At 32.9% G+C, this 22,246-nt stretch overlaps 1 protein-coding gene across 8 annotated transcripts in view; it reads right to left on the bottom strand.

The window, feature by feature from the left end:
* Positions 1-251: 251 nt before the first annotated feature.
* The window catches only part of LOC143078649 (nephrin-like), a 91,581-nt gene continuing 69,586 nt past the window's right edge, over positions 252-22,246 (bottom strand). For 6 of the 8 annotated variants that reach the window (XM_076253504.1, XM_076253503.1, XM_076253506.1 and 3 more), the window contains 14 exons: positions 20,851-21,018; positions 19,524-19,829; positions 16,959-17,228; positions 14,853-15,134; positions 14,235-14,353; positions 12,767-13,142; positions 12,050-12,148; positions 10,942-11,100; positions 10,223-10,380; positions 8,948-9,073; positions 6,669-6,828; positions 6,278-6,360; positions 3,885-4,098; positions 252-3,234 (listed from right to left, as the gene is read on the bottom strand). In XM_076253504.1, coding sequence (XP_076109619.1) covers positions 3,122-3,234; positions 3,885-4,098; positions 6,278-6,360; positions 6,669-6,828; positions 8,948-9,073; positions 10,223-10,380; positions 10,942-11,100; positions 12,050-12,148; positions 12,767-13,142; positions 14,235-14,353; positions 14,853-15,134; positions 16,959-17,228; positions 19,524-19,829; positions 20,851-21,018 — 2,633 coding nt within the window. In that variant the 3' untranslated portion in view covers positions 252-3,121. The remainder of the gene's footprint in view (positions 3,235-3,884; positions 4,099-6,277; positions 6,361-6,668; positions 6,829-8,947; positions 9,074-10,222; positions 10,381-10,941; positions 11,101-12,049; positions 12,149-12,766; positions 13,143-14,234; positions 14,354-14,852; positions 15,135-16,958; positions 17,229-19,523; positions 19,830-20,850; positions 21,019-22,246) is intronic. The other 2 variants (XM_076253508.1, XM_076253510.1) reach the window with 2 other exon arrangements.

The following is a 22,246-nucleotide window of genomic DNA, read 5'->3' as shown; positions in this document are numbered from 1 at the left end:
TAAATCAAAACTAGTGTAGCAGGGAATTACATTCTCTTGTCTTTGCAGGGGAAAATCTTGGAATATCTCTGACATTTCATATCTCATCAAGAACAAATTTCTTCACACATTACAATTCTTTTACCAATGAAGCCAAACAATTTTACAGACAATGGATGGAAGACTTGACAATACCTTGTCTTCATCAGACCACCATGAAATATAACAACCGAACAACCCAACTTAAAAGATAATTGTATTAATAAGAAATATTCTATCATTTCAAGAGCTTTAATATTAATTTGTAAAATGTAACACTTTGTTGAAATCTCATACATTCATTCAGCTTTTAACCTAAAAAAAATGAAAAATAAATATAAATATTCTGTTATTGTCTTTAACTGTCAAATAAAAATATTTCTTTCCCCATATAAATCCAGTTCCTTAACTTCATCAATAACATAGATATAATAATGCACCTTTGTAAAGCTAAAAATAAAAAGAAATTTGCTAACACAGGAATCCTAAATATTCCAATCAAACATTATTTACACTTATAAAAAGCCTGACATAAAGCCAACCCATTCTATTGATCATTCTCACTCACTTTAACAACAGTTACTCATAAAACACATGAATCATATTTTTTCATTTTGATGCACTGTAGCAACAGCTATTCATAAAACAGATTTAAAAAAAAATATCAGAAATATGACATTTTATTTGTATTTTCTAAATGCATGACAAGTGACGCTGTGCCCATACAGAGAGTACAATCTTTTATCATTACTCCAATGCTTAGTGTGCTGCTCCTTATTGAGTAGAGATATAAAGAACATACAATAAAAAAAAATATCAGGCTTTTAACAATAAAATAAAGCTAGGATCAAAATGGGGTGGAAAACTCAAACTTTAAATATAAATCTAAGAACTTTAATTTTTTATTTCTTTTTTTAGAAACGGTAATATTTTAATGAACATTATAAACTATAAATAACTGTTACCTTGACTCATGTAAACACAACAAACTTCTCTCAAAATTTTATTATCTTATTATCTAAGATTTCAAAAAATATAAAAATGTAAAATAAATGGTCAGATGATAATTTGGGGAAAACTAAGAGATATGGCTATGTGATGATATGTGTGAATATAAGAGTTAAAAATTAAATTAAAAAATAAGCTTAAATATGGAAAATTGCACTAAAACTTTGCTGTAAATTAAAGCTTCAAATTAAATGATACTGATTAATAAAAAAACATATATTGCTGATAAAAAATAACAAACAAAAATGTGTCCAAAGTACACAGATGCCCCACTTGCATTATCATTTTCCATGTTCAATGGACCGTGAAATTGGGTAAAAAATGTAATTTGGCCTTAAAATAAAAAGATCAACCAATAGGGAACATGTGTACTAAGTTTCAAGTTGATTGGACTTTAACTTCATCAAAAACTACCTCAACCAAAAAATTTAACCTGAAACTAACACTTTGAATTTCTATGTTCAGTGGACCATGAAAATGGGGTCAACAGTCTAATTTTGTTTTAAAATAAGAAAGATCATATCATAAGGAACATGTGTACTAAGTTTCAAGTTGATTGGACTTCAGCTTCATCAAAAACTACCTTGACCAAAAACTTTAACCTGAAACTCACACTTTGAATTTCTATGTTCAGTGGACCATGAAAATGGGGTCAACAGTCTAATTTTGTTTTAAAATAAGAAAGATCATATCATAAGGAACATGTGTACTAAGTTTCAAGTTGATTGGAATTCAGCTTCATCAAAAACTACCTTGACCAAAAACTTTAACCTGAAGTGGGACGTACAGACGAACGTACAGACAAACGTACAGATGAACGTACAGACTGAAGGACGCACAGACCAAAAAAATGTCCCTCTACTATCTTAGGTGGGGCATAAAAATGTATTAAAAATAAACATACAAAAACTGGAGGAAGCTTAATCCTTTCATCCTTCAGTGTTATTACAATGCCTGAATCATCATCCATAACAAAATATATATATGCTTAAAACAAACTCAAGGAAAAAAAGATGGATATATCTAAATCGTTTGAAGAATTCAAACAAGAAAAAGAGTATCATAAAAAAAATCACTTATTCCAAATTTTGTCTTAAATTAAAAAATTAGCAAGTATGAAACAAATAATGCATTCAAACATTAACAAATCTGATATACATATAAAAACAAATCAACGTTCAAAGCAATCAAGTGACCAAATTGTTTTAATTATGATACTTAATATAACAACTTTAACAGAATCTACTAAGCAATGACCAACAGATCTATGATATGTTATACACATGATTGACTAAGGTAAATAATAAGGTATACATATGACAAGGTGGGTGTTTGGGTGTAAATAAGACAAAGTGGGTGTAAACAGGACAAAAATCTCATCACTTGATGAGAAATATACACAGTTTGTATACAGGAGACAGTTTCATAGCATATCAATGAAATAATGGTTTAATTGCTACTCTTCATCAGGAGGGTTACCTAAAGGGTGACAGCAATTTAATTTTCTAAGTGTTTGGCAATATTTATAGAAATCTAATGGACAGTATGATATGAAGTGATAGACTGCTAATTACACAAAACATAATAAACAATGCATAATAAACTCTTCATCACAAAGATACAAAAATAAATGTAATGCATAGCACCATAAGAATGTTGACAATGGTGATGATTATACTGACGAGGGCAGTGATAGTTCAGTATAATAACTGTAGTACCCATATAATAATACGGGAATTATTGTCAATCTGATGAGATGGTGAACATATTTCACAGTACTTATTGAACACTATAATCACAGTCCATAGTCATTAATACTGGTCACTATATGTATCTGTAATTATCATGCCACTAATTGTTTGGACAACAAAGATCTGTTTACAATTGACTCACAACTTTATACTGTTTCTTGTTATCATCATCAAACTAGTTCTATCGAAAAACAAGATCTGTATATAAGCACCTCAGATCTTACTTTATTATATATAAATCCAAGCTTAAAAGATAATATTGAGATGGTTTTTTGGAATGATTCTTGTAAATACGCTGGTTCTACCAGAACTAAATCACAAAGGCAAGAATCACAGACAGACTGCTACACAAGATGGCCTCTCATGTCATCTTCTTGATATGTCCGAGAGGGGGCTCTAGATATTGGTCCATTATAGGAAGGATTTGGTATAATGTTTGTGGAATAATTTTCTCCTCCTGCAAACAGAAACAGATAATTTCAAATATCAAGCAATCCAAAGGTTATACTATGTTTGATATTCAATGAATAATTCTCTCCAGAAAATAGAAATTATAAATACATGTTTTAATTGTTATAATAGAAAAGTAAAATAGTAAAATGTGATATTACTAAAGCTGATTTATTATTAATAACATACATAAAGGATTTCCCCACTGAAGTTCTTAAGTTGTCTTATGCACAATGAAAAGTGCAAGATATAAAATTTGTGCATTACATATTACAAAAAATTCACAAAAATTTGTATACTGAAGATAAGAATGAATCTACAGAAGGTGAAACATAGGGATACAAACAAAGGTATAGTATCTCTCAAGGCAACATGCCTGTTTAATAGTTGACCTTTATTGGGAACCAAATGAAAGTTTAAACTTTTCCAAAAATGAGCAAAACTATACCCTGAGGAATATTTGCCACTTAACTTGATATCATTCAGTGAGTGTTTAATGTGTTGTTAAAAGTTCTGCTAAGTGTCTCATGATTATTTTTTCCTGCTATCCACTCTGAGTTATATCCTGATATAAAAGAGGTATACTTTAAAGGGAACATCATTACACTTTAATCAGTGTTTTGATTTTATAAGTGACATCGGTTAATATTAACTTACCTGGTGGGCAAACATATCGTTCATCCTCAAAAGGTGGAGGTAACTCCTCCAAGTCATAATTTCTGGCTGGTAGAGGAGGGACTGGTGATTGACAATAATGATTTGTAGCCCCTTTACTGGATGATCTGATAGGAGGCTGAGGGGGTGGAGTTTTACCGCCCAGTCTACTACTGGATGTTGTCCGACTAGATCTGTCAGAGAAATCTGTTGTACTCTACAAAAGAAATAATGATGTCATCACCAGAATATACACAAAATATAACCAAGTTTATCAAATATTTTTTTTATAATTTATCAAGTTTTGATTAAGAATTTGAGGAGAAATGATACAGCAACCAATGTATGTAAACCAAAGAGAGACACCTACATGTCAAAAAACAGTTTACTGTCAAACATGTTTAACCCCGCTGCAGTTTTGAGCCTGTCCCAAGTCCGGAGCCTCTGGCCTTTGTTAGTCTTGTATGATTTTTAATTTTAGTTTCTTGTGTATAATTCGGAGTTTAGTATATATGACGTTCATTATCACTGAACTAGTATACATATTTTTTAAGGGGCCAGCTGAAGGATACCTCTGGGTGTGGGAGTTTCTAGCTACATTGAAAACCCATTGGTGGCCTTTGGCTGTTTGTCTGCTCTAGGTCGGGTTGTTGTCGCTTTGACACATTCCCCATTTCCTTTCTCAATTTTACTATAATGGACACTATAAAACAATGCAGTGATTTTGATTTTGATTTTTGGTGTTTTAAGCCACTTTTAAGCACAGCTTTTGGCTATTTCCTGGGGGCCAATTTTTATTGAGAGAGAAAGCTAGAGTGTCCAGTGAAAACCCGACCTTCGGTAGGAAAACTGACAATCCTAGTCAAACAAGAAAGGAGTTGAGGGAACCCGCAAGAGTTGGATTGTTACTCATGCTGTTTTCTGCATTATATGTGGCATTAGGAGTAAAACAAAAGACATTTGTAAAGGGCCATAACTCTAGAACAGTTCAGGCGGAAACCTAGTTGAAATAGAACAAAAGAATCGAAGCTCTTTGTTAGAGAAGGCCATAAATGCTTACTGTAATGTTTACTATAGTAACAAAAATTTTAAAAGTTAATAGAAACAAATAAAACGACAATTTTCTTCTCAATTACAAAGTGTTTTATTTTAAAAACACCATTTGTAAAAAATTTTTTACCACTGACAGAGAACATACCAATCTATTATTTCAGTATTTTTTGTGTCTGCCCTTCCATTATGTGACTCAAGAAAAAAATCCAAAAAATTGGTAACAATTGTATCGAAAAGAGAAAATCGAGTGCACCTTTTTATGTTAGGGCGTGTTTGAGGTGTATATTTTGTCTTTAAAACGTACAAAGCAGGAGTATTTGATATATCATCTCTCTTCAGATTCTATCATTTTTATATATCAAAGCTACAGGTTGACTTTATAACATAAAAGAATCACAGTGCAAAAAGATGAAATATATGGGTCAAGTGAGATACCTATCTTATGAATCACAAAAACAGAGTAGGTGTGTTTGAATAGCTATTTTTTTACTGAAAGTACTTGACGACAGTCTTGTAAGTTGGATGATGAAAATGCATATCTTCGAAAAATATAATTTTTTGTGTGTGATAACTAGGGTTTATAATCTTTAACCACTGCCCTTCTACTTATATTTAATTAGAATTTTTTTACATGATTAAGAATTTTTGAAAATTCCACCTGACAACAGATCAGACAATAGTTTTAAGTTGAATCAATGCAGACAAGATCATTAACCGATGCTCATTAGCTAGTAGATACATTTGTCTTTTAAAATAAAACTGACATATAAGGATCGTAATGGTGCTATGTGGATAAAGTTATTGGTTTTCAAGACCAAAATTGGCAGCGCATCATCCCTACAATGGCTTCCATTTCTATGATTGTGAAAATGAACTGGCGTAATGGGGAGATAATTTAGACGAAGTGGAACACCACAAAAATTCAAAATTGATCTGTATTTTGTGGTAATAAGCATAGTGTATAAGTTTCAAAGCGTTTGGTTGAGGCATAATAGTTAGAGAATGGAAAAGAAAAATTCAGCGATTTTTCACTTTGTAAAGGGGCATTACTCTAAGATGGTTAAGTGACGCCACCGAAATTTAAATTTGATCTGTGTTTTGTGGTAATAAGCATTGGGTTTAAGTTTCTTAACATTTGGTCAAGGCAAACTAAAGTTAGATAACACACTAGTATTTAAACTTGATCTGTGTTTTATGGATATAAGCATTATGTATAAGATTCATAACATTTGGTTGAGGCAAACTTAAGTTGGAGAACGGAAACCAATTTTGGGACGTACCGACAGACAAGGGTAAAACTTAATGCCCCCTCCACTTCAGTAGAGGCATAAAACCATACTTACTTTTGGTCGAGTATCATCATCATAGCCATTGTCTATATAGTCATCAAATGAACCTTTACCTCGACTATTAATCTTATATGGATCTGTAATATCAAAATGATTGATTGTTTAAGGACATTATTATATAGATCTCATCTAGAATATCAAATAGTTAATATCTTTAGAACAATATTATGAAGATCTGGAATATCAAAATGGTTGATTGTTTAACATTATTATATAGATCTAATCTGGAATATCAAATAGTAAATTATCTTAGAACAATATTATTTGGATCGGAAATATCAAAATGGTTGATTGTTTTAGAACAATATTCAATGGTTGATCAGATGAGGTGTCATGTCTTTAGTAGAATATTATGTGTTTGTTTGTGTGTATCTTATAAACTGACCTTCATATCTCCATTGTTGTCTGTCTGGCTCATCTAAATAGGTTCTAGAATCAGAAAGGAATGTTTTATGGTTCATCATTGGTGATTCAGATTTACTGGGTGTGTACGGCCTACTCTGATAAGCTGGCGGAGGCAGAAAAACACGCTTCACATCCTCGTCCTGTAATAATATATTTATGAATGTTTGTTCTCTGACCATAGTTATACTCCACATTATATAAAGGCTGATATCTACTCTATAATCTTAGCTTTAAGGCAAAGTGCAGAATTTGGTATAAAAGAAATAATTAAGCCATGTGCAGATTTTCTATAAAAATATACTTTACTAGTGCATTATGTATACATGTACATGTATATATAAAATATATGTATAAATATATTCTTAAATTTATGCATTACCAATAGAAAATCATTTATTTTTATAAGACGTTTCACTCAATTACTTATTTCATTCTCCAAAAATGGTAAATTTATGCTCCTTTTAAAATTAATCCTATATGTAATATATAAGGGAAAGATATCAATGGACTAGATGGAAAGGAAAGGATGAAGTGTTTTAATTCATGACACATTTGAACTATCAGCTTGTCCCTGAAAACATTTGTTTTATTCTGAATCCATCTCATAGATGAACAGAATGGACACATTTTTGTATGATATAGATGCTGACTTGATGTATTAGTAGTTTATTTTAATTATAGGTTACAGACTTGTAGGGTGCCATCTCCATATATTACCCCCATGTCTGAATGCTCTTCCTGTGACTATTGCCTTAGAAAATCTGTATATATGAATCTTTCCACTGATAATCTTTTCTCCTGTAAATCTCAGAACATAAACAAACAAGTATCTATCCCTAAATAACCTTCACCCAGTGACCTTCACCCATTGCTGTCGTGCTACCTTTCCTGACAATGCAGTTATTCATTATCTGTACTAGAGAGGACTTTTAGGGTGCTGCAGCCAACTTAGTTCATGTAATTACTTTTAATTATTCATTTAAAACAAATATTCATTATAATTAATTGATTATTTCTATATCAACAAGAATGTGTCCAAAGTACACGAATGCCCCACTCGCACTATCATTTTCCATGTTCAATGGACCTTGAAATTGGATAAAAAATATAATTAGGCATTAAAATTATAAAGATAATATCAATAAGAACATGTGTACTAAGTTTCAAGTTGATTGGACTTCAACTTCATCAAAAACTACCTTGACCAAAAACTTTAACCTGAAGCGGGACAGACGGACGAACAAACAGACGGACGAACAAACAGACAGACGAACGAACGGACAGACAGACGGACGAACGGACGCACAGACCAGAAAACATAATGCCACTCTACTATCGTAGGTGGGGCATAAAAACTATATTTTTACTACAACTTTTCTAAAGCTTTTGAATGATATACTGATTCTTTGACTTCTGTATTTAAAATAGTATCAATTCCTATCCAACAAGCAGATAAGAGGTACACATGGCATTATGATAAAAATATCCTTTGAAAGAGTCCTTGAAACCAATGATTAAGGAAAAGCATTGCTGACAATTAAAGTAAAAGTAAAAATTATGATAAACAATGAAGTTACTTCAAGATTTTCACAAAAGTTCCAATGCAATTTACTCTTGTGTTGTATTTGAAGCTAGGATGACTTTGTACATTGTTAGAGCAGATAAAAAACACAGACTATAACATTTACCTTTAGGATAATTTATTCTCAATTTGAATGAATTTTTTTTTCCGGTGTTATAGAGAATATCTTTGAAAAAGAATACTATTAAAAATGAAGGTCCAGTGATGGAAAAAGCTGGAATGGCCTTTTACTTTTAGGCTGGGTGAACCAAAAAGTGAAAAATATTTTTTTTCAAATTAAAAAAAAAAAAAAAAATCCTTTATCATGAAATGCTATTGATAAAAAAAAAAAGAAAAGCATCAACCTAAAGTATTCATTCCTGATGCATATTATGGATGCTTTATGGATCCTTTACAATACCACAAGTGTATAGAGAGATATATCAAAGTAGTGGGGAAACTGGTGCCCTGTATATGCTGACAAAGATTAGACACTCAATGGACAAACTGGTCCCTTGTATATGGTGACAAAGATCAGATAACTCAATGGAGAACTGGCACCCTACATAAGATAATATTGTAAAGTTTACCCCTGATGAGTCGTGTGGATGGCACCCTACATAAGATAATATTGTAAAGTTTAACCCTGATGAGTTGTGTGGATGGCACCCTATATTAGATAATATTGTAAAGTTTACCCCTGATGAGTCGTGTGGAAGACAACAGTTTCCCTTTATCCCTCGTACACTTGATCTTACTCCGACCTTGATCTGGTAACAATTACAATGAGAACTGTTTGTACTTGTACTTTTACCATCATTTTGCTACGGAAACAAAAAGTTCAAGGTCATGCAAGTCATGCTGAACTACATGCAGGTAAAACATTGAACAGTGCTGTTTGATTAACCTGACAAATTATTTGTCATTTGGGCTTTACCTCAAAATTATAATTTAAAAAGTTGCAAAAACCATTCCTTCATTTCTTGATGTTAATGTACAAAAAAGCTGTTAAGCCAAAGCTATACTACTGATAAAATTGTGCAATCAAAGCATATAATCCAGATCACTTGAAAAAATCTTTTGTTTATTTCAAACATTTTACATATTGTTTTAAGTTTTAAACTTTAAAATATTACTAAAATATTTGATAAATATAATATTCACTTTAAATATGAATTAAACCCCCTCTTTTTTTTAAATAAACAATCAAACAACACTGTAAATTTAGAATATTAACAATTTTGTTAAAAAACAGAAAACAGGGGAGATAATTATCCAAGGGAGATAAATTAAATTAACCCATGCTAGGTATAAAATTGGAATTTAATTTTATATCTCAAATATATTGGCTTCAGATATGTCATCTTCCAACCTTATTGAAATGTTATTTTATAAAACAATTATATGAAGTTTTAAGCTGGACAATTATTAAGTCAACAGTGTATTTGACAATACATGAACATGATGAACCAAATACTGTAAGGATCTCTTAGATGGACCAATTACTCAAAGGTTCTCCAACACAGAAATACTTGTAAATAAATAAAGAAGATAACAAAATTAAAACACTCAATACCTTTCGTTTCCTCTAGATAACAGAAACACAAAATCATTAACAATATGTAAACATGCTTGAAATTTATCTTTTCTACTTCTGAAACAATACTGTTGCAAATGTGTTTTCTCTCCCACATATATCTATAAAAACTAGCATGTCATTCATGCAACAAAATTCTGATACTTTGTATAATAACATTCTTTATGGAAACTTATAATTGAAATTGATCATGCAAAATATATCGTTAATTTCAGACCGGGAACAGGTAACAAGATTCACAATTATTATAACAATGCTGGACAATAAGGATATTAGCTCAAAACTGACACAATCCATTATTATAAACACAGGAAAATCTCACACCAGGCTAACGTCTAAAACTTCTAAAGAAAAGTGAATACAGGGAAAAATTTACCTCATAATTACTGTAATCATCAGAAAAGCCATCCATATTCTTCTCATAAGTTCCATAACTCCTACCGTCATCTGATGGAGTCATGGGATACATACTGGCTTCCTTATTTGGTCCATATAACTCTATAGTATTGGTATGACTGGTTGTATCACTGTTACCTACAATAAATAAGTTACAATTATAACATGGTGTCATTGGATACATACTGGCTTCCTTATTTGGTCCATATAACTCTATAGTATTAGTATGACTGGTTGTATCACTGTTACCTACAATAAATAAGTTACAATTATAACATGGTGTCATTGGATACATACTGGCTTCCTTATTTGGTCCATATAACTCTATAGTATTAGTATGACTAGTTGTATCACTGTTACCTAGAATAAATAAGTTACAATTATAACATGAAGTTATATGATTGTGATACAGATATATTGTGTCAAATAAAATATAGATATGACAAGGACATCCACCTAAAACAATTCTCTATATTATATGAAGATATAGATGTTCGGCTGTAAAGGATTCACATATCTGTACAGTATTAATGTTATCTATATAATTATTTTTCTCTTCCTTATATAACAAAGAACATTACCAGTCTACTGATAAGAGCCAGTTGAAAGATCCAAACAATACAGACAACCAGTTCAACTAAAACTGGTTACTTTCTAATCTCTAAATCTGGTACCCTATACTTACTACCCTATACTTACTTTCTAATCTCTTTTTTCTCTTCCTAACAAAGAACAGTATCAGGCCAATATTCAGAGCCAATAGAAAGATTCCAACAATACAGACAACAAGTATTATTATCACTGGCATGTCATCATCGTCCGACTGAGCTAGCTGATTATCTCCTTCCTGTGCGGACACTGAAATGTAAATAACATGTCCTCTTCAACTTAATAAAATAAGAGTTCATGATTGATTTACACCTTAATGGTTCATTTTTTTTAATTATGAATTATGGTCACCTAGAAGTGGTATTCCCTGATTAAAAAGGACACACAAAATCAGTATCTTCTTTGTGGGAATTGTAGATGTAAAATTTCCATTTGTTTTTTCAGCTCAGAATTTATTTTCAGTACATTTTTTAATGTCAGTTTACAAGGAGGTTTCTGATTTGTATTGAAATGAGAAATTTTAGTTGATAATTTACAAACTATGTTGTTTTGATTTGATTACGTTCAATTTCTATTACAGATTTGTATATTAAAGTTTTCCCTTGTAAGGGCTTTTCTAAAATCAATTGTTGCTCTATGAAATGATAAGTAATTTCTTGGTACCTCTTATTAATGTTAAAAAACAGTCACTATAACACTTACAGAGTAAAGCATTTATTTTCATGCAACCTGTTTTGCTATATTTATCAAGGTACGTTATTCACTGTGTTTTGTGAAATCCGTAAAAAGATCAAAGTGCAAGACATGTTAAATTTTTCGTTTATTGTGAAATGGCAATTTTATTTCGGATTCATCCGTGCAGATACCCCCCTTTACGCTCCTCATTTATAAATGACAAACAAGAACACAATAGAATCTTCCCAATGCTGCTTTATATCAATTAAATGAATGATTGAATTTTTCTTAATTCCTTCTGATATTTGTACAACCTTCAACGACCTTCAGTAGGATCTAGTGTGGGAGATTATGTCTTATTATTTCTGGTCCATTTTTTGATTCTGTAATAACCTTGATGGTCCATAGAATCTATACAAATGTTGACTTTTATTGGTGCAGATAGAGGACATGAGAAAGTCTTAACTCAGGTAGTCTTTAATTTGATTTAACAATTGACTTTGCTTTTACAATGTGTACTTACACAAAGTCTTGGCTTTTATAGGTACAGGAGAAGATGATGCTGGACCATGATCATTCTTGGCCTTTACTGCAATTGTGTATTCTGTAGCTCTTTCTAAACCTAAAAATAGTCCAACATGTAAATAAAGATTAGTCATAAAATAATAGCAAGACTTCCAATGTAGTCTGCATTGTACACATTTTATCTGTCCAAAGGTAAGAACTAATAAAACTTTTCTTTTTTCTTAAAAATTCTTATAAATTTTTAAAGAAAAGAAGGCTGGAGAGCAAATGCAATGCAATTTCTGATATATTCATTATTTCAAAGAGGCATATCTCTTTTAAAAATATGTGATTGGCACTGATTTTCAAACTTGTTCGAGACAATGATTGCATAAACCTATGATATAAGTTTCATAAAAATCTTGGTGACCATTTTCGATATTGACATTTGTCCAAGACATAGGTGATATAAACCTTTGATATTTCATAAATATATGACAAGAATACATGAGAGTGCACTGATTTTAAACTTGTCTGAGATGATGTTGATATAAAGCAATTATAGTTTGATAAAAAAAACTGTCCAGAATTGTACATGTTAGAATGCTAACAAGACTGGAAAGATGGCTGATATGTCTATGCCTCCTGCAACACATCGCAAGGGGGACAATTAAATAGTTCAACATAGTTATTGAGATGAGTACTAAAATAATTTGAAAGTTCTTTGATTGCCTACCTTTGATTGAATAGATAGTACCATCCTCCTCTTTAAGCTCTATGGTTGTCTTGGTATTCATGTTAGATTTACGTATTATGACAATAAAAGTCTGTGTTAATCCCCCATTAAATCCTGGTTTCCATGCGACCGTTATACTGTCGTGTGTAGAGTTGATGAACTTTAAATCGTATGGAGCATCAGGAATACTGGTTCCATCAACATTTATTGTAAACATGTCTGTGACTGTCATATTTTTATTAGCCACTTCACAAATGTAACTTCCATAGTTAGCTTTCACTACATTCACTATCTTCAGTTCTCCTTGATAGAGGTTACCCTCTAGAAATTTACTGTAAACTTGAAACTGGCCTCCATTAGAAATTTCTTCATTATCCTGTAACATATCAGGATTATCTCAGATTATAGAATTCTTAAATTTAACAAAAACAGTAAAGTTCACAAATTTTAAATAAACAAAGTAATATTTCTAATGATTTTAAATACAAGTTTTTTAAAAACAGTTTTTGCAGCTATATTTACCCCTGTGTGTTTGTAATAGTTCTGTCCCCTTTGTATTTGCAGTAGGACTACTCCCTTTGTGCTTGTAGGAGTGCTGTCCCCATGTGTTGTAGAAGTGCTGTCCCCTTGGGTTGTAGGCGTGCTGTTCCCTTGTGTTTGCAGTAGGACTACTCCCTTTGTGCTTGTAGGAGTGCTGTCCCCATGTGTTGTAGAAGTGCTGTCCCCTTGTGTTGTAGGCGTGCTGTTCCCTTGTGTTTGCAGTAGGACTACTCCCTTTGTGCTTGTAGGAGTGCTGTCCCCATGTGTTGTAGAAGTGCTGTCCCCTTGTGTTGTAGGCGTGCTGTCCCCTTGTGTTTGCAGTAGGACTACTCCCTTTGTGCTTGTAGGAGTGCTGTCCCCATGTGTTGTAGAAGTGCTGTCCCCTTGGGTTGTAGGCGTGCTGTTCCCTTGTGTTTGCAGTAGGACTACTCCATTTGTGCTTGTAGGAGTGCTGTCCCCATGTGTTGTAGGAGTGCTGTCCCCTTGGGTTGTAGGCGTGCTGTCCCCTTGTGTTTGCAGTAGGACTACTCCCTTTGTGCTTGTAGGAGTGCTGTCCCCTGTGTTTGCAGTAGGACTGCTCCCTTTGTGCTTGTAGGAGTTCTGTCCCCTTTGTATTTGCAGTAGGACTACTCCCTTTGTGCTTGTAGGAGTGCTGTCCCCTTTGTGTTTGCAGTAGGACTGCTCCCTTTGTGCTTGTAGGAGTGCTGTCCCCTTTGTGTTTGCAGTAGGACTGCCCCTTTGTGCTTGTAGGAGTTCTGTCCCCTTTGTATTTGCAGAAGGACTGCCCCCTTTGTGCTTGTAGGAGTGCTGTCCCCTTTGTGTTTGCAGTAGGAATTACCCCTATTTTTGTAGCAGTGGTGCCCCCTTTGTTTGCAATGGGTATGACCTCTGTGTTTGCTACAATGCTGACCCTTTTCATCTGACTGACCTTTTTCCATTTGAAATGAACTTCTGGTGATCCTTCAGCTTTACACATCAATTCAATTGTGTCTCCTTGGTCCCCTGCAGCCTTGGCATACTGTGGTGACTTATCTATCTTAGGGTCAACTGAAATAGAGAGAATATACTGTGGTGACTTATCTATCTTGGGGTCAACTGAAATATAGAGAATATACTATGGTGACTTATCTGTCTTGGGGTCAACTAAAATAGAGAAAATATACTGTGGTGACTTATCTGTCTTGGGGTCAACTAAAATAGAGAGAAAATACTGTGGTGACTTATCTATCTTGGGGTCAACTAAAATAGAGAGAATATACTATGGTGACTTATCTGTCTTGGGGTCAACTAAAATAGAGAGAATATACTGTGGTGACTTATCTATCCTAGGTTCAACTGAAATATAGAGAATATACTACTATGGTGACTTATCTATCTTAGGGTTAAATAATGGCTTTCATTATCATTGATTCCTTGCTGTCTTTGCTTTATTTGTTAAAAGTTATTTTTTATATAGTTGCATTTCCTAGTACAACATGAGACCGTGGTCACATGTGTATTCATCCTATATCATATCTTTTTATAAATTATTTCTCTGTTAACTTACAAACAACAATAAGTTTGGCCTCTTTTGTTGACGGAGAACCTATTCTGTTGTCTGCTGTACATGTAAACATCCCTGAATCCTCTTTGGCTAGCTCGGTCACGGTCAGGTAACTTTTACCAGATGAGTCATATGTCTGCTTGGTTTTAGTCATATCAAAGCCTTGTCTAGACCATGTAATCATATTAGGGACCAATGGATTAGCTTCAGCCTCACATTCAAAATAAGCTATTCCACCAATACCTTTACTGACTTCTTCTGTAATAGTGGTAATAGAGGCAGGATCTGAAAACAAAATGACAACTTAGAGTTTTACAACTTATAACAAGTCAAGGGAGGTAAATATTGATACAGACACCTGTCTATTGTAATAGTTATAATAGAGGCAGGATCTGAAAACAAAATGACGACTGATAGCTTTACATTTTATAACAAGTTAAAGGGAGATACCTATCTATTGTTAATAACTTATGTTGACCACTTAATCTTTAGGCTATATGTGTTGTAGGGTTGCCGTTTCATTGTCATATAACCCAAACCCACATCTCACTTTAAGCATACTGTTTAGATGCACACATAGAAAGTGTGCTTGGTAGAACACATGCTAACATATGCTAATATATTACGGATTACAAATGTGTCGAGGTTTGTGATTGGATAACAACACAGAGATGTCAGTATATATTCAGGAAACTGCCGGGGTATATACGACGTTTTTTACCCCAATTGGAACCTCAAAAACGTCATCATAACAACGGTTACTATGTGACGTAGTCAAAAGCTATACAGAACACTAAGGAATGTCAGAGGCTCACAGAGGGAACATAATGACGTGCTTCAGTCAATAATACATTTTTAATACAAAATCACGCAATTTACACTTTTAATACTTAAATTTAATGTTAAAAGTGTTTTTATAAATTATTACATACACGATAAAATCATGTTCACAGCAAGTTAGAAAATCCATCACGTATGCCGAAAATATATATCAAGTTGGGTTTTTCTATGTGTTGCAGTAAAAAACAAAGCCACACACACACATACAAACACAAAATATGATATCTAAAAACCTTTTTTGAAACTATTTTTTAACGGAAAACAAATTGTCAAGATAAAAAAGGTGCATTTAAATGAATTTCTCAAAATATTAAAGAAACAATACACATGTAATGAATATACATGCTGCCTTGTGAATGTTCAACAAATACCTGCACTGGAAAATAACATTAAATCAGGGGTAATCCATAATATAAGTGTAATTCAGGTCTCAGACAGGGTATATACTGTGACATTCCTACAGCTCCTTCGGCTCAGGGGATATAACACCTAAGCCAGGAATGTCACAGTATATACCCTATTTGAGACCGGAATAACATATAATATTCATGGGCAAATAAGAAAAACAAGTTCTGTTTGCTTCTGTTTACTTACATGTTACATTAATAGTAAAGTTGTGATATGTTGACCCTTGAGTGTTTTCTGACTTTAGTGAGTAGGACCCAGAATCACTCTTAGCTATACTAGACAGTTCCAGTATACCATTACTGATGTCCACAGCTTACTTACATGTTACATTAATAGTAAAGTTGTGATGTGTTGACCCTTGAGTGTTTTCTGACTTAAGTGAGTAGGACCCAGAATCACTCTTAGCTATACTAGACAGTTCCAGTATACCATTACTGATGTCCACAGCTTACTTACATGTTACATTAATAGTAAAGTTGTGATATGTTGCCGCTTGAGTGTTTTCTGACTTAAGTGAGTAGGACCCTGAATCACTCTTAGCTATACTAGACAGTTCCAGTATACCATTACTGATGTCCACAGCTTACTTACATGTTACATTAATAGTAAAGTTGTGATGTGTTGACCCTTGAGTGTTTTCTGACTTAAGTGAGTAGGACCCAGAATCACTCTTAGCTATACTAGACAGTTCCAGTATACCATTACTGATGTCCACAGCTTACTTACATGTTACATTTATAGTAAAGTTGTGATGTGTTGACCCTTGAGTGTTTTCTGACTTTAGTGAGTAGGACCCAGAATCACTCTTAGCTATACTAGACAGTTCCAGTATACCATTACTGATGTCCACAGCTTACTTACATGTTACATTAATAGTAAAGTTGTGATATGTTGCCCCTTGAGTGTTTTCTGACTTTAGTGAGTAGGACCCAGAATCACTCTTAGCTATACTAGACAGTTCCAGTATACCATTACTGATGTCCACAGCGGAGGAGGAAGCCTCCACACCATCCTTGTATAAACTGTATGTAAGGTCAATAGGATTTCCTAAAGCTGTCATGTTCAAGGTCGCACTCTGTCCTTCTACTATCTCTATGTGATGGGTGGCATAGGCATTAAATACTGGTTTAACTGTAAAAATAAAATATAGTATTAAATACTGGTTTAACTGTAAAAATAAAATATGGTATTAAATACTGGTTTAACTGTAAAAATAAAATATAGTATTAAATACTGGTTTAACTGTAAAAATAAAATATAGTATTAAATACTGGTTTAACTGTAAAAATAAAAGATAGTTATCCAATACTGGTTTAATGGTAAAAATAAAATGTAGGCATTAAAAACTGGTTTAACTGTAAAATTAAATATAGGTTTAAAATAATGGTTTGACTGCATATATAAAGCAAAAGTATATTAAAAATTCTTCGCTGAGCACAATCTAATATGACCGCAGAGGTCCAACCCTGCACAGATTGGGCAAATCTGGACACAATATTCAAGCTTGATACTGTCTGAATTTAGACTGCCATCATATTTTTGACATAGTATATGAAGGTTTCCAATGCAAATTAAATGTGGTCAAAGATTTTTAAAATCTATTACACAATACTGTGGAAATGAAGATTTCTTCTTGAAACTCCTCCCCCCTTTTGGAGCAATTACCACCAAACTCAATCCCAGTCATCCCTTTGTAGTATTGGAACCTTGTAGTACAAATCCTTCCCTTTGTGATATGGAACCTCATGCATGGTACAAAGTCAGAGAGATCCATACACCTACACACAACCTATTATCCCGAAACTATAACTAGAGGCTCTAAAGAGCCTGTGTCGCTCACCTTGGACGTCGCTCACCTTGGACTATGTGCATATTAAACAAAAAGTAAAATCACAAAAATACAGAACTCAGAGGAAAATCAATTCGGAAAGGACACAGATGGATTTATGACAAAATTGTGTTTTGCTGATGGTGATGTGTTTGTAGATCTTACTTTACTGAACATTCTTGGTACTTACAATTCTCTCTATCTATAATAAACTTGGCCCTTTAGATACAGAGGAAAATATTTTGTAAAAATTTACCAAAATTTACCAAATTAGTGAAAATTGTTAAAAATTTACTATAATGGGCAATAATTCCTTAAGAGGTCAACTGACCATTTTAGTCATGTTGACTTATTTTTAGATCTTACTTTGCTGAACATTATTGCTGTTTACAGTTTATCTCTATCTATAATAGTATTCAAGATAATAAACAAAAATGGCAAAATTTCTTTAAAAATTACCAATTGGGGGGCAGCAACCCAACAACTAGTTGTCCAATTCATCTGAAAATTTCAGGACAGATAGATATTGATTTGATAAACAATTTAACCTTGTCAGATTTGCTCTAAATGCTTTGATTTCAGAGTTATAAGCCAAAATCTACATTTTACCCTTATGTTCTAATTTAAGCCATGGCGGCCATCTTGGTTGGTTGGCTGGGTCACTGCACACATTTTTTAAACAAGATACCCTAATAATGATTGTGGCTAAGTTTGATTAAATTTGACCCAATAGTTTCAGAGGAGAAGTTTTTTGTAAACTATTACAAAAATTTATGAAAAATTGGTAAAAAATTACTATAAAGGGCAATAACTCCTTAAGGGGTCAACTGACCATTTTGAACATGTTGACTTATTTGTAGATCTTACTTTGCTGAACATTATTGCTGATTACATTTTATCTCTATCTATAATAATATTCAAGATAATAACCAAAAACGGCAAAATTTCCTTAAAATTTCCAATTCAGGGCCAGCAACCCAAGAACCGGTTGTCCGATTCATCTGAAATATTGTAATGGATAGATCTTGACCTGACAAACAATTATACCCCTTGTCAGATTTGCTCTAAATGCTCTGGTTTCAGAGTTATAAGCCAAAATCTATATTTTACCCCTATGTTCTATTTTTAGCCATGGTGGCCATCTTGGTTGGTTGGCTGGGTCACCGGACACAATTTATTAATAAGATACCCTAGTGATGATTGTGGCCAAGTTTGGTTAAATTTGGCTTAAGTAGTTTTAGAGAAGAAGATTTTTGTAAAAGTTAACGACGATGATGGACGACGGACGCCAAGTGATGGGAAAAGCTCACTTGGCCCTTCTGCCCCCAATTCCTAAACTGCTGGTACCATAAGCCCCAAAATCAATCCAACCTTCCTTTTGTGGTATTAAACCTTCCTGATAGATTTCATAGATATCCATTCACTAAAACTAAAGTTATGGTGCGGAAACCAAATGTGTCTTCAGAAGACAACTAAAGCAGACTATGACAACAAACCATTAAACAAACCTAAAAATATTTTTATGGTCGTGAGAAATTAGAGGAATTGCAGGAAAGGCTTACAAATAATAACATCATAATTTGATTTTGTAAACTTACATTTAACATTGAGTGTGACTGCATCCGACCATCCTTTGTCCAGAACGAGGTTTTTAGCTTCACAGAAAAATGCAGCTCCATGATCGTCATAAGAAGGACTTGCTATCTCTAAGATATTTGTTGTTGTATATCCACCATGGTCTGCTGGAGTGTTTCCCTGGTTTGTCCCTCTCATCCTTGTACCACTCTTCACCCAGATAATAGAAGCTGCAGGATTACTTGGTCCAGAGGTACATGTCAGGCGTAAAACTTGTCCAGATTTAGGTTCAGGAGGTGAAAAAGAGATATTAACTGACATGGGTGGAACTGCAATAATAATTTAAAACATTTAGATTTTATAATAATCGTACTTAATATTTTTTTTAAAGAAAAATTGTCTACAGAATTTGAATTTCTACAGGAAAATTAGTAAGGTGAATCAGATATTAAGCTGAGTGATGTAGCTTTCTTATTAATTATATCACTTATTTCACTGATACAAGGATAAATATTAGAATAAGGAGAACCATGATGATTGTCATTAGGATAATGATCCACAAGAGACCATAGTATGAAGAATGTCTGTTTTCCTTATATCTTGTAAGTTGAATAAATGTTGTACTTACAATACACAGTAATGGTCAGTTTTCATTATAACTCATAAGATAAGTGCAGGACTTATAATACACAGTAATGGTCAGTTTTAATTATAACTCATAAGATAAGTGTTGGACTTATAATACACAGTAATGGTCAGTTTTCATTATAACTCATAAGATAAGTGCAGGACTTACAGTACACAGTAATTGTCAGTTTTCTTTATAACTCTTAAGATAATTGTGGACTTACAATACACAGTAATTGTCAGTTTTCTTTATAACTCTTAAGATAATTGTGGACTTACAATACACAGCAATGGTCAGTTTTCATTATAACTCATAAGATAAGTGTTGGACTTATAATACACAGTAATGGTCAGTTTTCATTATAACTCATAAGATAAGTGCAGGACTTACAGTACACAGTAATTGTCAGTTTTCTTTATAACTCTTAAGATAATTGTGGACTTACAATACACAGCAATGGTCAGTTTTCTTTATAACTCATAAGATAAGTGTGGACTTACAATACACAGTAATGGTCAGTTTTCTTTATAACTCATAAGATAATTGTGGACTAACAATACACAATAATGGTCAGTTTTCATTATAACTCATAAGATAAGTGTGGACTTACAATACACAGTAATGGTCAGTTTTCTTTATAACTCATAAGATAAATGTTTGACTTACAATACACAGTAATGGTCAGTTTTCTTTATAACTCATAAGATAAGTGTTTGACTTACAATACACAGTAATGGTCAGTTTTCTTTCCAAGGGAACAGACGTAGCTTCATTTGATGCTGTACATTTAATTTCTGCTTGGTTATCTGAAGGTTTTGGAACATAAATCAAATCTGATGTCACCACATTGCCAACATTCACCTGAGGTTCAGAGGTCAATTCTTCATTACCTGGAAAATAAAGAGCAAGCATATCTTTAAACCAGAACCATTCTCTTTAAAAACTTATTAAATAAAACTATTCCATTACTGCATTTGGATTTTATTTAATACTTTAATAATAATGATAAAAGATTGGAAACACAGTTGTTTTTTACTACATACCTTTAAAACAATATGTTGTTCAATGTAGTCCTTTGTTGATGTGGTTCATACACGTTTGTCATTTTTTATATAGATTGATTGAGTTAAGCCATTTCAATTGATATTTTATAGTGTGTCTTTCTATGTAATGTTCCATTATTTTTTCAGATAAGTGTGAAGGTTTGGTACCATTAAAACGTTTAAACCTGCTGTTATAGACCACTTTCGATTTTGTCTGTCACCGAAAATAAAGAGCTGCGCTATAAGCGCATGATACGCTCGTTGCTCTTTTAGCTTGTCTTTATGCTTTAAACGAATTTTTTTGTACATTAATTAGGCTGTTAGTTTTCTCATTTGAATTGTTTTACATTTGTCATTTCAGGGTCTTTTGTAGCTGACTTTGTAGTATGGACTTTGCTCATTGTTGAAGGACATACGGTGACCTATGGTTGTTAATTTTCTAAAATTTTTTGAAAGGTCAACAGATATAAACAATTCACCAAAGTTTCATAAAATTTTGTGAAAGTGTTTGAGTGATTGTCCTAAAACTGGAAAATCCCCCCTTTTTTCAGCATAAAAATTCATAACACGGAAACGTAACATCTGAAATTTGTAAAATTCAAAAGGGAGCATAAGTTAATAGATATAAACACTTCACCAAAGTTTCATTAAAGTTGATGGAAGCATTTTAGAGTTATTGTCCGAAAACTGGAAAATCTCCTTTTTTAAGGATAAAACTTCGTAACATGGAAACGAAAAATCTGAAATTTATAAAAATCGAAAAGGGAGCTTACGTCAATAAATATAAACAATTCAACAAAGTTTCATAAAAGTTATTTGAAGTACTTTTGAGTTATTGTTCGAAAACTGGAAAATCCTCCTTTTTAAGGATAAAACTTCACAACATGGAAACAAACAATCTGAAATTTATAAAAATCGAAAGGTAGCTTACGTCAATAAATATACACAATTCAACAAAGTTTCATAAAAGTTGGTTGAAGCGTTTTTCAGTGATTGTCCGAAGTGTGGACGACAGACGGACAGACGAACAGGCAACGGTATACCATAATACGTCCCGTCTTAGACGGGCGTATAA

The sequence above is a fragment of the Mytilus galloprovincialis genome, chromosome 6, assembly GCF_965363235.1.
Source record: "Mytilus galloprovincialis chromosome 6, xbMytGall1.hap1.1, whole genome shotgun sequence".
NCBI classification, from domain to species: Eukaryota; Metazoa; Mollusca; class Bivalvia; order Mytilida; family Mytilidae; genus Mytilus; species Mytilus galloprovincialis.
Note: the sequence above shows the minus strand (reverse complement) of the source record. Positions and strands in the feature narration are given on the sequence as shown.